The 17,341-nt window shown below is 44.9% G+C and overlaps 2 protein-coding genes across 2 annotated transcripts; both read right to left on the bottom strand.

Moving 5' to 3' along the window:
• Positions 1-3,074: 3,074 nt before the first annotated feature.
• LOC135816516 (uncharacterized) lies at positions 3,075-4,528 on the bottom strand. The gene is made up of 2 exons (XM_065329711.1): positions 4,320-4,528; positions 3,075-3,840 (listed from the first exon to the last, which is right to left on the bottom strand). The coding sequence occupies exons 1-2, from the start codon at positions 4,526-4,528 to the stop codon at positions 3,075-3,077; spliced, it is 975 nt and encodes a 324-aa protein (XP_065185783.1).
• A 42-nt stretch (positions 4,529-4,570) lies between these two features.
• On the bottom strand, positions 4,571-5,164 carry LOC135816515 (uncharacterized). Its single transcript, XM_065329710.1, has one exon. It carries the CDS (start codon positions 5,162-5,164, stop codon positions 4,571-4,573), a length of 594 nt encoding a protein of 197 aa, XP_065185782.1.
• Between the last annotated feature and the right edge of the window lie 12,177 nt (positions 5,165-17,341).

Below are 17,341 nucleotides of genomic sequence, written 5' to 3'. Positions count from 1 at the left end.
ACTGCGCTTGTATAGAGGTAACACGGGATTCCTTTTTCACTGCAGCCCCTTAGAACCTTAGTTACATCGCATATTTCACAGTGCATAATGAATATGCTGGGAGATGTAATTTTTACACTTGTCCGTGGTACGATTGTTGGCCTGGGTCATCAACAAGCAGCAGCCATCTCAGCGGCCAAAATCACCCAAAAAAGGTGCAAAAGGAATATCATTTTTGAGACCCTGCTTTTCGATTTTTCCATTACTTTATGCACAGGTACAAACATGTCTCCAGCATCAGTAACACGAGACCATTCAGAAGATATTACAAGGCAAGTGCACCTCAGCATTATTTAATTGAAGATCAGTGCTGTTGGGTCTTGCATGCTTATGATGAATAAAGGTGGCTATAGGTATTCAGGATAGCCATGTGTTGTGCTGTCCTGTGATGATATGGCTATCTGTTCTGACGCATGTATTGGGAAAAGGTTGTGTAAACAGAATGTAGGACAAAATTAGGGAAGATTGGCGGCTACCGTAGTGACGCGCATATAAGCACATGTGCCTATGCCCGGGCATAAGCGCACCCTCAGAAATAAGCGCAGTACATCCTGCGACACACAGACACCACAAAAACACCATGTTCACATAGTTCAATGTGCAATGCAGTACTAAACTATGTGCATACTTATGCAAGGGACCGGTACACTAGCAACTCAGGCGCAAAACAACAAAACAACCCGCAATAATTAGCAAATACGCAAAAACTCACTCATAAGCGCATGGGCCTTATGTGCGTCACTACTGTATGCAAACAAGACGAAATGAAATTCATTCCATTTTTGGTCAGATGCGTAAATTCTGCAAAACTCTAGCCTTATTGGCTGTCACTGATCAACAAGCTTTTGTGTCCTTCCGCAAAAGCGTTCCTCTCTGTTCACAGCTGGATGGTTGCCATTGCATTGAATTGCTAGCTAGGTGATTCAGTATTTCTGATGGCCTTAGTTAACAGCCATTGAGATGTGAATTGTCCAGTTCTGAGCGACTTTACTTTTTGTTTTGATCATTGAGAATGTATGCATTGAAAGAAGAGTGAGTGATGAGTACGGAGGTGTATACGTTTATGACGGTTGCTATTGATGATTATTGTGCCTGAAGTAGTCTGTAGTCTTTCCATACAGTAGGCATATCTGAAGCAACACAGGTCCTATTGAGCTTTAATAATGACATGTTGTTGGAAAAGATGAGCTGTGTATCTGAACTTTGCTTGAAATATATAAGCATCATCGCAACAGTTTGATGGATAACACTACTGCTATGAATTAGGGGTGAAACGAACATCGAATTTTGAATACGAACGAACTCTCACACTAACGAACGAACTCGAACGAACATTCTCCATTATGTATTTCATGGATGAATTTTTTTTGAAGACCATAGTTAATTTATTATTATTTTATTACAGTCTGTCAGTACTGGCGTTCTCTGTACTTGGCTGGCCACAGTTCAGACGGTGTACGATACACTGCCAGAACAGAAATATTTTTTTATCGCGTCCGCCTGAGCTGAATCACAGGGTTTTGCAGGTAGCTGCAAAGTCCATCACCATCGTCCGGACGAGAGTTTTCTTCTCATCGCTAGCTCAGGTCGTCAGAGCAGGAGAACGGTACTTCTTGACGTGGGTACGAAGATTGCTTGTCGTCGCTCTGCTGTGTGATAGAACCTTTTTGAAATTGAGAAAATGACTTCGTCTTTCCCGACCACTTTATCAAATTCCGCTCCAACTCCGGATCGCGATGAAAGGCTCGAATGTTTTGACATGATTGCAACGAGTGCACGTTTGCTTTCAGGAACAGATGTCACAAGCGACTCGAATCCTTTCACTACGAGTACAAATCTAACTCAAACGGACACACAGAAATATTTCAAGAAACTTTGTCCCGACGCGACACTCAACTCCTTCAACTTGCTTCAACTTCAAGTGATCATCAAGGCAAACACAATCGATCAGCTTGCAAGCTCACGATCTCCCAACCTCCGCGGCTCCTTCGTGATCTAGTCACAAGCGATCTTTATGCTTGCTTGCTGTGTTCGTTTATCAATCTTGCGAGTTCGTTCGTTCGTTTTCAAATTTTTCGAACGAATATTCGAACTTTCGTTCGTTCGTTTCACCCCTACTATGAATGCAGTTTCTTTGTGGCTTTGAAACCTGTGGTTAAGGCTCAAATAGTGCATCTAAAGTGCGCACTATTCTCCGACAAATACGGTCTAGTATGACTTATACTACGGAAATCATACCATGTCAAGTTGATGTACTTTTCACTGTACTTTGTGTTTGCATCTGGCAGATGTCTTTCCTGCGGAGTTATTTCAACTTCTAGTGGTGGTCATTTCCGAGAGGGAATAATATTGTAAGCACTATTGACGCAGTAAATTGGTTCTCCGTTTGCTGGTTGATGAGAGCAAATTTTGAGTACGGTATTACCCACCGTGTAACGTTTTCCCACATTCCATGCCAGATCTGGGCAGGGATCTGTTCAACATAGCCATTTCGACAGGTTTCAGCATGGGAACAATAGCTGCCGGGTGGAAAGTGAAATGTTTGTAAAATGTGACTGGTGTGGTGTTCTAGTCGAAATGAGGTGTGTAACATAGTTTTAACGCACTCTCCACATACAGGCATGCACCCGACTCGGAACACATTGTTTTCTGGTTGGCATATCAGGGATATTGGGCGGAGCAGCTGGCGTGCATGAGAAAGACAGGTCGGCCTGCTCTGCGCAGGTGCTGTGACCCGGTGCACACATAGTGTGTGTGAGAGAGAGAGAGACAGACAGGTCGGCCTGCTCTGCGCAGGAGCTGTGACCTGGAGCACACAGAGTGTGAACGAGAGACGGTCGGCCTGCCGTGGGCAGGAGCTGCGACCGGTAGTGATTGAAATGAGCCAGCTGCGGAGATAGACTGACCGTTCCCAATATCCCAAATATAGCATGAGAGTAATAATGAAATACGATTGGTGTATTGTGCTGTACTGACAGCAGCAATGTAAAGCTAAAGCTAAGCAGTTCAGGCACGATGTGGTCACTAACCCGCAGCTACCATTGATGACTTTGAACTGCAGCTAATTGACGTGACACTCGCAGGGTGTCAGCTGTAGCAGCCCGGATGTAGCGGTGGACCGCATCACTGCGCCATCTACCCATGATACGGATGATGTGTTCGGGGACACCTGCCATGGCCGCTGATGTTGCGGCGCCAATCCGGAAAGAGTGACTGGCATAAGCACTCGGGTCCGTGACCCCACAGAGTGGCAGCAGGTTGCGCAGTTCAGAGGACACTGCATTTTTTGTAAGCGGCTGGCCATTAGCATAAGTGAACAGATGGTCGCCGCCGGGGCGAAACGCCAGGTAGTTTGCCATGGCCTGCACTGGGTAGATCGGTGTGTCCGTGCTGGCTCCAACCAATACTGTGTGGCCCGTGCTGTCGGGGTCCGTCTTAGATGAGCGCACGTTTACCGATAACGACCGCTGGTCAGTACTGATCGTCACATCACATCGCCTCAGGCCAGCAGTCAGTTCTCCACAACGGAAGAACCCATGAAACGCCAAGGAAAAAGCTGCCCTTAGCATGGCCTTGTCGTGAGGGTGCCGCATGCGTGGAACGGCAACATGCCGGCAGATCTCCCTGAGAAGTGGAGTGGTTATCGGCAGACGATGACGCTGTGTCGATGACGACCTGTCGATGCCCCGCAGGACCCTAGCGAGGAGAGTTGTTGGGCCCGACGGGTAAGCAAAGCCAAGTTCCACTTGAAGGTTGCGGATTGCCGACATGTAGACACGGACAGATCGAGGCTGAAGAGTCCTGAACAACTCGGCAGCAAAATAGCACAAAGTAAAGTCGTCTCCCGGCAATGGGTTGCAGGCATGCACTTGGCAGAACTGGAAGTAGCGGGTCTCGGCGGTAGAATACGTCCGGCGGGAGGATGGTGCTATTGCCAGTGCTGCTAGCTGTAGCACGGAGTCTGTCAACGGAGAGTTGGCAAGACTGGCTCATCTGACTCGGCTGCTGCTTCCGGGGCCTGGTGCCTGAATACCTGCAGCAAATTGCGAGACAATGCATCGGCGACAGTGTTAGTGACACCAGGAATGTGGACAGCTGACACCAAGAAGTCATGCTCAATACACAGCAGATACAATGCCCGGATAAGTGTCATGACTGGCGGTGAACGGCAGGTACCGGAGCGTATACAGTCCGCCACGGCCTTGTTATCACACTGAAACTGAATGCGTCACCTGCTCCACTCCGAACCCCAGGTCGCGCAGGCAACTATGATAGCATACATTTCTTTGAACTCAATGTTCTCGTTCTCGTTCTGGCCTGTCCACTCTCCTCTCAGCCACCGGCCGTTGTAGAAGGCACCATAACCGTGAGTGCCGCTGGCATCAGTCTGTAGTTGCATGTCGGGGGCTGGCGTCCACTCATCCACCAGGAAGAATGACTTCCCATTCCATATGGTCAGGGCCTCTGCCCACCACAACAAGTCTGCCATTGCCGATGCCGAAATGCGTAGCCATTGGTGCAATGGTGTTGATCAAGTTGCTCTGTCCAGGTCGTACAGGCGTCTCAGGAATGTGCGACCAGCGGGTACAGCTCTGGACGCGAACGAGAGTTTGCCCAATACGGAGGCGAGGTCGCGTTTCTGAACCCGGCCGGATTGGACGAGGGCCGACACAGTGGTAGATAGCTTAGTCAGCTTTGAGGGTGGAAGGCGCATCTCCAGAGCCATTGTGTCCGGCTCTAAGCCCAGGAAGGTGAGAACGGTAGAGGGGCCATCAACCTTCTCAGGTGCAACTGGGACCTGTAAATATGCAAACAGGTCGAGCAGTAGTGACTTCTGGTGCTGGGCAAGAGGAGGACTGGGAGGCGATACATTCAGGAAGTCATCCAGATAATGAATGAGATGGGGAAGGCGGCATGTGTCCTCCAGAACCCAATGAAGGGCAGATGCAAACTTGTCAAATATGTACGGAGCTGACCGAAGGCCGAACGGGAGGACTTTTTCGAAATAGTAACGACCATCCCAAGAGATACCCAACAAGTGCCAGTCAGAGGGGGCAACAGGGCATAATCGGAAAGCGTTTCGAATGTCCACTTTGGTCCGGTAGCAACCACGGCCTAACTTCATGATATAGGAGATAGCCGAATCGACAGTGTCATACTCCAAGCTGAATGACTCCCGGGAAATACCATCATTGACACTGCAGCCAGTGGAGGAGGATAGGTCATGGATGAGGCGAAATTCGCCATTGGATTTTGGGATCAGGCCCAAACCCGAGGTTTGAAACAGCTGATATGGCGGCTCAGCAAACGGACCAGCTGTTTCCCCAGCATCGCAACAAGACTGTAGGTACAGGGTGACAAATTGTTTATTGCAGAGACTAGATGGATGATTGACAGATTAAATGCATGATACCAGAGGAGTGGTGTGACCAATCGAGAAACCGTTACACATGCGAAACAGGGCATCAGGGTGAGCAGCTAGTAGTGCAGTTAGCCGAGGCACGTTGACTGGAGTGACGACGTCACTGGGAAGACTGAGAGGCCGCTCGGGTGCAAGTCTTCTTTGGGTGTTTGCCGCGGCATGACAGACAGACATGGGCCCGTATGCAGGACGGGTAATTGACAACTGACGGACAAACCAGTGAACAGTCAAGTCGTCAGAAGGCAAAAGTGACAAAGGAGTCTCTCTTTTCTCTTTCTCTCTCTCTAAAGCAAGATTTGGAAAGCACGCGTGGGAGAGTGGCGCGCGCTGCGCATGCGCATGTATAGCAATGACATAATGAGATGCATGATCATCAGACTAAGTATGAGTGGTAGATGTTCCACGTTCGTTAACAGGGCTTAGCGCACACGCTAAACCACCATTAAATACATCCGCTTGATCGGGGAAATTTTATGAAGGTTATGCAGTTGATGTCATTGATGTCATTGAAGGGAACTAGCGGATTTTGTTTAAGTGTACGACACGAGCCGGTCTAGATAAAAAATCATATTGGCATGTTTAGCAGTATCCCAAGTAATGTGTGCATATGATGACATCATCACCTGTAGATTACAAGCTATGATCTCATCACACTCTGTGAGGACATCAGCCAGGTTTGTTTCCGGTGATTGATCTGATGCATTCGTAGACCAGCATTGTACACACACTTGTAAGAGTGTATTTTGACTTTTGATACACCGGATGATGTTGTGGTACACATACCATGTGAGAGGTTCAATTCTGCATTGAGACAAAATGCGGGCAGGGAACCGCTCTGATTGGTGATGGGTACTATGGAGTGTACGTGTAAAGATTGACAATGGCTGAATGGAATGAAGATGTGGGAAGATAAACAGAAAGAAGAAAGGAGCATGAGGCACGGTGTAAAATTGATGACTACTTTCAGTTGAGACTTCATACAACAAGAATCATTTTGAGAAGAAGTAGCGACGACCGGGCCATTATGGACTCCAATACATTTTCAATATCAATCTATATAATATTATCGGAATTGTCCTCGCTGTGGTGTTTTTGACGTGAGTGCAGAGTTTGGATTGGCCAAGAGCGCAATAAATGAATGAAGGAATGAATGAAGAAATGAGAATCATTTTAATTTTTTTTGTCATAGTCGGAAAAAAGGGGGATAGTCAGTCAACTGACAAACTATCAGTTGCTATGAATAGCAGCTGCCCGAATAGAGCGGTTGTCAGTTGGAGAAGAAGACAGTTTTCAAATATTTGTCTATTGAACCGTGCGTGGGCTGCTGTTGCTGATGATGACACTGCTGGGTCCCTCACACTGGCACAAGACTGGACTGGTGCATGGGGTCTGGCCACGGCCTGCTCTTTGCAGTGCCAGGTCTGAAGCATGCAGCCTTATAGCAATGCAGCCCTATTGCCATGCTGCCATTCTTGGTCATTTTTTGGTTCTAGTAAGTACCCTAATGATGGGCCAGGCCCGAAAAATTTAGTGCTATTTTAAATTGAACCGCAGTTAAGTTAAGAACGTCAGTTTCATAAATAAGTACAACCAAATACTTGTTTGTATGAGAACGGGATTCCTCGTGTTATGCGAATTATTCAATCTAAAATCTGATTGGGATCACTAACAGCCTTCTGTTGCACAATTCCTGAACTGACTATTGTCCACTTTAAGCTGCCTAATATTCACAGCAGATAAATGTTCCCTATTTTCGTGAGAAGAGCATAACGCGAATATTAACCAGCGTGAAATCAAACTTCAACCATGGGTATGATGGAGGTGGCCCCAATGCTTTGCGAACGATTGTACATGTCTTTGCAAACTCGCTGGTTCTAAAAAAAGCGCGGATTTTGGGCGGATTTTGGGCGGATTTCGGGCGATTTACATTATGTATGCTATATGTGTAGTAGACAAATGAGGTTTGGCTCCTTCAAAATACTACAATTTACAAATTACTATTGTGGAAATACTGGTGAAAACACGTGATTAAATCGAAGGAAAACACTAGTTGGCCAGTTGTCTGCTCTCTGTTGCTCTATGTGGTGTTGCATGTGGGTTTCCAGTCTGCAAAGAGTGTGTTTTTGGCTCAAACTGTGAGCATGGCTAGGAAACCAGGACATCTAGGAGTTGCAATTTCTAAACTAGTCCGTGGTATGATTGCTGGCCTGGGTCATGAGCAAGGAGCAGCATTCACCCAAATATGGTGCATAATGAATATGAGTTTTGATAAGTTGGCCTTTGCGTTTTCGATTTTTCCATTATTTCCTGCACAGGTACAATTCAACATGTCTCCAGCATCAGTAAAACGAGACCATTCAGAAGATATTACAAGGCAAGTGCACCACTGTCTTATTTTGTTGAAGATCAGTGCTGTTGGGTCTTGCATGCATATGATGAATAGAGGTGGCTATAGGTATTCAGGATAGCCATGTGTTGTGCTGTCCTGTGATGATATGGCTATCTGTTCTGACGCATGTATTGAGAAAAGGTTTTAGACAAAATGTACTTCAAAATTAGGAAAGATTGGTAGCCATGCAATCCAGAACAGAACCAATACTATTTCCATGTTGGTCTGATGCATAAATTCTGCAAAACTGTAGCCATATTGGCTGTCACTGATCAACAAGCTTTGTGTCCTTCCGCAAAAGCTTTCCTCTCTGTTCAGAACCGGATGTTAAATTTTAGTTGTTGACTAGGCGATTCAGTATATCCGATGGCCTTAGTTAGCAGCCATTGCGATGTGAATTGTCCAGTTCTGAGCTACTTACTTTTTGTTTTGATCATTGAGAATGTATGCTTCGAAAGAAGAGTGAGTAATGAGTATGGAGGTGTATCCGTGTATAACGGTTGCTAATGATGATATTGTGCCTGAAATAGTCTTTAGTCTTACCATGCAGTAGGCATATCTGAAGCAACACATGGCCTTTTGAGCTTAAATAATGACATGTTGTTAGAAAAGATGAGCTGTACTTTGCTTGAAATATAAAAGCATTACCGCAATAGTTTGATGTATAACACTACTTCTATTTAAGTGTATGCATTTTCGTATTCGCTTTGAAAACTGTGGTTTGGAGGATTAAATAGTGCATCTAAAGTGCGCACTATTCTCCGACAAATACGGTCTAGTATGACTTATACTACGGAAATCATACCATGTCAAGTTGATGTACTTTTCACTGTACTTTGTGTTTGCATCTGGCAGATGTCTTTCCTGCGGAGTTATTTCAACTTCTAGTGGTGGTCATTTCCGAGAGGGAATAATATTGTAAGCACTATTGACGCAGTAAATTGGTTCTCCGTTTGCTGGCTGATGGGAGCAAGTTTTGAGTACGGTATTACCCACCGTGTAACGTTTTCACACATTCCATGCCAGATCTGGACAGGAATCTGTTCAAGATAGCCATTTTGACAGGGTTAAGCATGGGAACATTAGCAGCCGGGTGGTAAGGAAAATGTTTGTAAAATGTGACTGGTGTGGTGTTAATCTAGTCGAAATGAGGTATGTAACATAGTTTTATAAACATCCGCTTGATCGGGGGAAAGTTTATGAAGGTTATGCAGTTGATGTCATTGATGTCATTTAAGGCAACTACAGTCCGTTTCAAAAAGATTTACAATCCTGGCGATCGCCCGCGGAGTTTGGCGTCTTACCGTATGAGCACTCGAGCGCTGCCTGGAAAAACTCACTGTGAACTCGAAGAAATATTCCGCGCGAAAGCAGGAAAAATGACAACTCACTCACGTTGACACAGTCATGTACGTCTGGTTTACAACAAACGAGTTCTTCCTCGTATCGATAACGGAGAGAGGACATGTCGAAACGAAAGCGTTGTAAATGTTGACGAGCTGCATGGGTCCGTTTTGTGACCAAAATAGTTTCTTTGAGCTGCGATGCAATTTACTCACCGTGTGACGAAAACGACATCAACACGGACTCGTTCCCAAGGCCATGACTTGGCAAAGCTATCCGTGTGACTTCGACGACATTTTGAGAAAAGCAGACGCTTGTGAACGCTGATCAGGGAGTCGTAAAATACCGGTATTTTACGACTCCCTGCCGCTGATAGAAGACGGCGTTGACTGCTAAATTCAAATAAATTGCCGATCTTGAAATACTAAAATAAATCTCAAAAAGCTACAGCACGATGACTTCCATTATAATTCACTCACACCATTGCAGTGTTGTGGGTGTGTTCACATGGCGTGAGCCAGTCAAGTGTCAGTCAGTTCGGCAGGAAGCGCGAGCTCCAACAACAAGTCGTTTTGTGCAGCCCAGGCATCTTCTTTGTCTTGTACCAGCTTGATCACCAAAACAATGAAAAAAACGTTTGATTTGAGGATAGGTTGGGATTTGAACTCACAACTTCATGGTCAGCAGACAGCATTCATAACCACAAGGCCAAAAATGAAAGGATAAATCGTGGGTTTTGATAAAAAATCGATACTGGCTTCCTGGGCAAATTGTAAACCATGGGAAAAGGCCGGAAACCTGGCCGAAATTCTATCTCCTTAACGGTTGGTCCAATTGTTCCGAAACCTTTACAGAACAATTTGCCGTGTCCTAACAAGCCATTCTATGTACTTTTTTTGTCCAAACTTCCCTTATCTTCATACTTTTTAAGACCCAAACCTGATTGTGAATCTTTTTGAAACAGACTATAGCGGATTTGTTTAAGTGTACGACGCGAGCCGGTCTAGATAAAGAATCATATTGGCATGTTTAGCAGCATCCCAAGTAATGTGTGCATATGATGACATCATCACCTGTAGATTACAAGCTATGATCTCTTCACACTCTGTGAGGACATCAGCCAGGTTTGTTTCCGGTGATTTTTCTGATGCATTCGTAGACCAGCATTGTACACACACTTGTGAGAGTGTGTTTTTGACTTTTGATACACCGGATGATGTTGTGGTAAACATACCATAGGACTAGAGGTTCAATTCTGCATTGAGACCAAATGTGGGCAGGAACCGCTCTGATTGGTGATGTATACACTGGAGTGTATGTGCAAAGATAGACAATGGCTGAATGGAATGGAGATGCGGAAAGATGCAGAGAAAGAAGAAATGAGCATTGCTATGTGAGACCATGGTGTAAGATGTGAAAACTAGCAAATGTGACTTAGCATTGTTATCAATTCATAATAAATTTCATATATTATTTGTTTTCATATTCGGAGAAAAGGAGGTTTGTCAACTGACCATCATTCTATTCAGTTGCTATGAATAGCAGCTACCCGAATAGAGCGGTTGTCAGTTGGAGAAGAAGGAAGTGTTCAAATATTTGGTTATTGAACCGTGCGTGTGCTGCTGTTGCTGATGATGACACTGCTGGGTCCCTCACACTGGTACAAGACTGGACTGGTGCATGGGGTCTGGCCACGGCCTGCTCTTTGCAGTGCCAGGTCTGAAGCATGCAGGACTATTGCCTTGCAGCCTTATAGCCATGCCGCCATTCTTGGTAATTGTTTGGTTCTAGTAAAAACCCTCATGATGGGCGAGGCCCGAAAAATTTACTGTTATTTTAAATTGAACCACAGTAAAGAGACTGTTTGGAGTTAAGGAGGTCAGTTTCATAAAATAAATAAGTACAACCAGCAACTTGTTTGTATGTAAACGGGATTCCTCCTGTTATACGAACAATAAAATCTGAAATCTAAATATAAATCTGATTGGGATCACGTACAGCCTTCTGTTGCACAGTTTCTGAAGTGACTATTGTCCACAGTAAGGTGCCTAATATTCACAGCAAATAAATGTTCTCTATTTCCGCGAGGGGAGCATAACGTGAATATTAACCAGTGTGCAATCACACTTCAACCGTGGGTATAAGGCAAGTGGCCCCAATGCTTCGCGAAATTTTGCAATTGCTAACTTGCTTGTTCTAAGAAACAGCGAAAATTTAGTGACACAAATTTTGGGCGATTTACATTATGTATGCTATATTTGTAGTAGACAAATGAGGTTTGGCTCCTTCAAAATATTACCAATTACGAATAATTAAGGGGGGTGGAATACTGCTAGAAACACGTGACGAAAACACAGTAAAACACGAGTTGGTCAGTTCTCTACTCTCTGTTGATCTACGTTGTGTTGCATGTGGGTATGTAGTCTGCAAAGAGTGCGTTTTTGGCTCGGACTGAGCATGGCCAGGGAACACGAACATATGGGTGTTGTAATTTTTACACTTGTCCGTGGTATGATTGCTGGCCTACGTCATGAACAAAGAGCAGCATTCTGCCAAAATTCACCCAAATATGGTGCATAATGAATATGAGCTTTGAGAAGTTGGCCTTTGCTTTTTCGATTTTATCCATTATTTTCTGCACAGGACATGTCTCCAGCATCAGTAACACGAGACCATACTGAAGATATTGCAAGGCAAGTGCACCACTGTTTTATTTAGTTGAAGAGCGGCTGTCGGGTTTTGCATGCATATGATGAATAGAGGTGGCTATAGGTATTCAGGATAGCCATGTGTTGTGCTGTCCTGTGATGATATGGCTATCTGTTCTGACGCATGTATTGAGAAAAGGTTGTAGACAGAATGTAGGACAAAATTAGGGAAGATTGGCGGCTACCGTAGTGACGCGCATATTGTTCCTATGCCCGGGCATAATAGCAACCCTCAAAAATGAGCGCATGGGCTTATAAGTGAACCTTAATGCAGTACATCCCGCGACACACGGACACCACAAAAACACCATGTTCACATAGTTTAATGTGCATTGTGGTACTGCAATATGTGCATACTTATGCAAGGTACCGGTACATTAGCAACTCAGGCGCATGCGCCTATGTGTGAGACAAACAATCCGCAAAATTTAAAAAATAACGCAAAAACTCACTCATAAGCGCATGGGCCTTATGTGCGTCACTACGGTATGCAAAAAAGACGAAATGATATAATCATTCTATTGTTGGTCAGATGCGTAAATTCTGCCAAACTGTAGCCATATTGGCTGTCACTGATCAACAAGCTTTGTGTCCTTCCGCAAAAGCGTTCCTCTCTGCTCACAGCCGGATGTATTCCATTGCATTGAATTGCTAACTAGGTGATTCAGTATTTCTGATACTGAGCCTTAGTTAACAGCAATTGAGATGTGAATTGTCCAGTTCTGAGCCACTTTACTTTTTGATTTGATCATTGAGAAGTTGTATTTCTCGCCGGCCGAGCGCAGCGAGATAGGCGAGAAATGATTTCTCGCGAAATATTTTTCAGTTGCAAATATGGCATCTGGTGTGTTCTTTGTTGTCGCTTCTTTTCCTGACTTCTTCAGTCAGTTTTGAGTTTCACCAGTGTCCCTGCCCTCCCACCCTTTATTTCTGTGCATATTATCAATGCTTTTTATCACTGTTTGCCGTGATGTGCTTGCCATGCCTACATGATGCCTAATCGCCATTGGGGATATACACCCGGTTTTTTCCCTCACAAATGCGTCCGTCGGCGCGAGGGTTTTTTCCCGGCTGGCTCGGTCCAGGAAAATTAATCTGACGGTCCCAAGTGGTTCTGCATCATGGCCTATTTCTGCTATCCACTGGCACGACTAGTCTTTCTGAGACACTCTGTTCTCAGTCCTTGCTTGCTTCCATACCTCACTCGTTATCCGGTTCACATCTGGCTGCGGCCAACTACCCTTCACTTTGTGTGTTGTCGCTATTGCTGTCTATGTCTCTGTGTATGCCAGTATATGTGGAGCGAGAATGTATGCATTGAAAGAAGAGTGAGTGGTGAGTATGGAGGTGTTTACGTTTATAACGGTTGCTAATGATGATTATTGTGCCTGAAGTAGTCTTTAGTCTTTCCATACAGTAGGCATATCTGAAGCAACACAGGTCTTACTGAGCTGAAATAATGAATGTTGTTGCAAAAGAACTTTGTATCTGAACTTTTCTTGAAATATAAAAGCATTATCGCAACAGTTTGATGGATAACACTACTCTTAAAGTGAATGCATTTCGTATTCGCTTCCAAACCTGTGGTTTGGATCTAAAGTGCGCACTAGATATCCTTAGTTAAAAATACGCTAACGTAAACGCAAATCTTTCCCTACTTCGGATCGTTCAAGCTGACTTTTCCCTTAGCACAATGTATATTATAGTTGAGACAAAGTAGTCGTGACAACCATGGCGTTATGAATTTTCATGGAAACAGGTGCGGGAAATTCAAAATTTTGAACCAGGGATTAGTTTGCTGTCGTTCCGAAAGAATACCTTGGCGAGGTCTTTTACTCTGGAATAGCAAAAGCGCGGCGATAATGAGTTTTCGCTGTTCCCAGGTCCTTGGAAAACCTTTCCCATACGCAACACTGAAGACTGTAAGGGTTCTCCAGCTCCAGTACGTCTGGGAGAGGCCGATGAATTTCTTCGTCAGGAGTGCCGTGGAACTGGTCCTTTGTTTCCCAGGTGGGATAGAGGGTGAAAGGCACGAAGCAGAGGACGCAGAAATTGTCAACTGAAAAAAAACTCGCCAAAAAGCTAAAATGTCACAAGAGGAAGCAATCTCGACTCATCTCGATCTGCACGTGCTTTATATCTCCCGCCAGTTATAAAGCAATGCGAGTTTTTGCATTTTTTGCAGAATTACCATAACGAACGTCGGCCCGTACAATCAGGTTTGGGTCTTGAAAAGTATGAAGATAAGGGAAATTTGGACAACAAAATACATAGAATGGCTTGTTAGGACACGGCAAATTGTTCTGTGAAGGTTTCGGAACAATTGGACCAACCGTTAAGGAGTTAGAATTTCGGCCAGGTTTCCGGCCTTTTCCCATGATTTACAATTTGCCCAGGAAGTCAGTCTCGATTTTTATCAAAACCCACGATTTATCCCTTCTTTTTTGGCCTTGTGGTTATGAATGCTGTCTGCTGTCTGCTGACCATGAAGTAATTAGTTGTGAGTTCAAATCCCAACCTATCCTCAAGTCATACTTTTTTTCATTGTTTTGCAATTAATTATTTGGTGCCTGCTCAAGCTGGTACAAGACAAAGAAGATGGCTGCACCAAACGACTTGGAGCTCGCGCTTCCTGCCCAACTGACTGACACTTGACTGGCTCACGCCATGTGAACACACCCACAACACTGCAATAATAATAATAATAATGACAGGTCGCATATCACTCGTTCTATGAGGTCAACGCATCTGTTAACAATTTCGAGCCAAGCAGCTCTATCAGAAGCAGATTGCACAGCATCCAGAAGCGACAGATTAATGCATTGTTAGTCTTTCTTGACAACGTCGATCCATCTCAGACGTGGTCGTCCTCGGGGTCGTCATATGTCTGTTGTGTTGATTGACATTAGGAGGGCTTGGAAAGAGGACGATTCTTAGTCTTCCCTCACTACATGGCCGAACCACAGCAGTCTCCGTTGCCTGCAGACTTGGGATAGTGGGGTCTGCTCGGTTCTGGCATACAGCGCTGTGTTCGAGATTCGTTGTGGGTACGTGATACCAGTGATGGTGCGTAGTTTCTTCCGGTGCCATACATTGACGACGTCGATTAATGTTTGCGATAAGGTCCAAAGCGCACAATTGTACAGCAAGACAGGCAATATCAGGCAGGAAAACATACACAGCCTGGAATTCAGGTTGTGGCGTTTCCATGGAATGCTTGCAAATGCCCGATTTGCAGCAGACACTCTGCTGCAAATCGGGCAGACACTCGGGCGCTGCGGCCTCATCGTTCCCATCTACAAAGCCGGCAAGCCTCTAGGACATCCAAAAAGCTACCGCCCCGTTATGCTCCTTTCCGTCGTGCGTAAGATCTTGACGTCAATACTCACCCGACAACACACACTCCATGTGCAGTCATATGTGGCAGAGAGCCAAGCTGGTTTCCGCCCTGGCAGATCGACCACGGATGGTGTATTTTACGCCAGGACGATGTGTGAGCGCGCACTACTTGGCGACTGGTCATATTCATCGGCACTATTGGACTTCAGCGGCGCGTTTGACACTGTCATTCGTCAGGTTGCTCTGGAGAGGTTAGCCACTTCTGGCGCACCAACGTCCACCACTGCAGTCCTAGTATCAAACACAACAACCCGCACGAAGCTTGGTAAAAAACTAAGCAAACCATTTCCAACGAACATCGGCGTCGTCCAGGGTGACCCAATGTCACCAATAATGTTTATAACTTACGCCGAAGGTTCCATGCGTAAGATCCGAGAGCAAGCTCTACCCGCGTCAACACTGCAATGGTGTGAGTGAATTACAAATGGAAGTCATCGCGCTGTAGCTTTTTGAGATTTATTTTAGTATTTCAAGATCGCCAATTTATTTGAATTTAGCAGTCAACGCCGTCTTCTATCAGCGTTCACAAGCGTCTGCTTTTCTCAAAATGTCGTCGAAGTCACACGGATAGCTTTGCCAAGTCATGGCGTTGGGAATGAGTCTGTGTCGATGTCGTTTTCGTCACACGGTGAGTAAATTGCATCGCAGCTCAAAGAAACAATTTTGGTCACAAAACGAATTGGGACCCATGCCGCTCGTCCACATTTACAACACTTTCGTTTCGACATGTCCTCTCTGACTCCATTATCGATACGAGGAAGAACTCTTTTTTTGTAAACCAGATGAACATGACTGTATCAACGTGAGTGAGTTGTCATTTTCCTGCTTTCGCGCGGAATATTTCTTCGAGTTCACAGTGAGTTTTTCCATGCAGCGCTCGAGTGCTCGTACGGTAAGACGCCAAACTCCGCGGGCGATCGCCAGGATTGTAAATCTTTTTGAAACGGACTGTAGTACTACTTATACTACGGAAATCACACCATGTCAAGCTGATGTACTTTTCACTGTACTTTGTGTTTGCATCTGGCAGATGTCTTTCCTGCGGAGTTATTTCAACTTCTAGTGGTGGTCATTTCCGCGAGGAAATAATATTGTAAGCACTATTGACTGAGTGAGTTGGTTCTCCGTTTCCTGGCTGATGAGAGCAAAGTTTGAGTACGGTAATACCCACCGTGTAACGTTTTAACACATCCCATGCCAGATCTGGACAGGAATCTGTTCAAGATAGCCATTTCGACAGGGTTCAGCATGGGAACAATAGCAACGGGGTGGTAAGGGAAAGGTTTGCAAAATGTGACTGGTGTGGTGTTGGTCTAGGCGAAATGAGGTGGGTAACATAGTTTTATAAACATCCGCTTGACCGGGGGAAAGTTTATGAAGGTTATGCAGTTGATGTCATTGATGTCATTGAAGGGAACTAGCGGATTTTGTCTAAGTGTACGACACAAGCCGGTCTAGATAAAGAATCATATTGGTATGTTTAGCAGTATCCCAAGTAATGTGTGCATATGATGACATCATCACCTGTAGATTACAAGCTATGATCTCTTCACACTCTGTGAGGACATCAGCCAGGTTTGCTTCCGGTGATTGTTCTGATGCATTCATAGACCAGCATTGTACACACACGTGTGAGAGTGTGTTTTGACTTTTGATACACCGGATGATGTTGTGGTACACATACCATGTGAGAGGTTCAATTCTGCATTGAGACAAAATGCAGGCAGGAACCGCTCTGATTGGTGATGTGTACTCGAGAGTGTATGTGCAAAGATAACCAATGGCTGAATGGAATGGAGATGTGAAAAGATGCAGAGAAAGAAGAAATGAGCATTGCTGTATGAGACTATGGTGTAAGATGGGTTTTTAGCTGCTGACCTCATACAACAAGAAGTATGTGTGATGCTACTAGACTACAACAAGTATGGGACCGTGACCAATGCAATGAAGATGTAACCATTGTGGCCTTCCCATTCTTCCTATTCTTCTCATTTCTTTGTTCATTTGGCTTGTGTGAAAGGTGTCCTTGGTTACGCATAA

The sequence above is a fragment of the Sycon ciliatum genome, chromosome 5 (assembly GCF_964019385.1).
Source record: "Sycon ciliatum chromosome 5, ocSycCili1.1, whole genome shotgun sequence".
NCBI lineage: Eukaryota > Metazoa > Porifera > Calcarea > Leucosolenida > Sycettidae > Sycon > Sycon ciliatum.
Note: the sequence above shows the minus strand (reverse complement) of the source record. Positions and strands in the feature narration are given on the sequence as shown.

Coding starts and splice junctions, on each gene's coding strand:
- LOC135816516 (XM_065329711.1), bottom strand. CDS start 4,528: ATGGCAGACTTGTTGTGGTGGGCAGAGGCCCTGACCATATGGAATGGG. Junction 3,841..4,319: donor AACATTGAGTTCAAAGAAAT/GTATGCTATCAT, acceptor CGAGTTGTTCAG/GACTCTTCAGCCTCGATCTG.
- LOC135816515 (XM_065329710.1), bottom strand. CDS start 5,164: ATGAAGTTAGGCCGTGGTTGCTACCGGACCAAAGTGGACATTCGAAAC.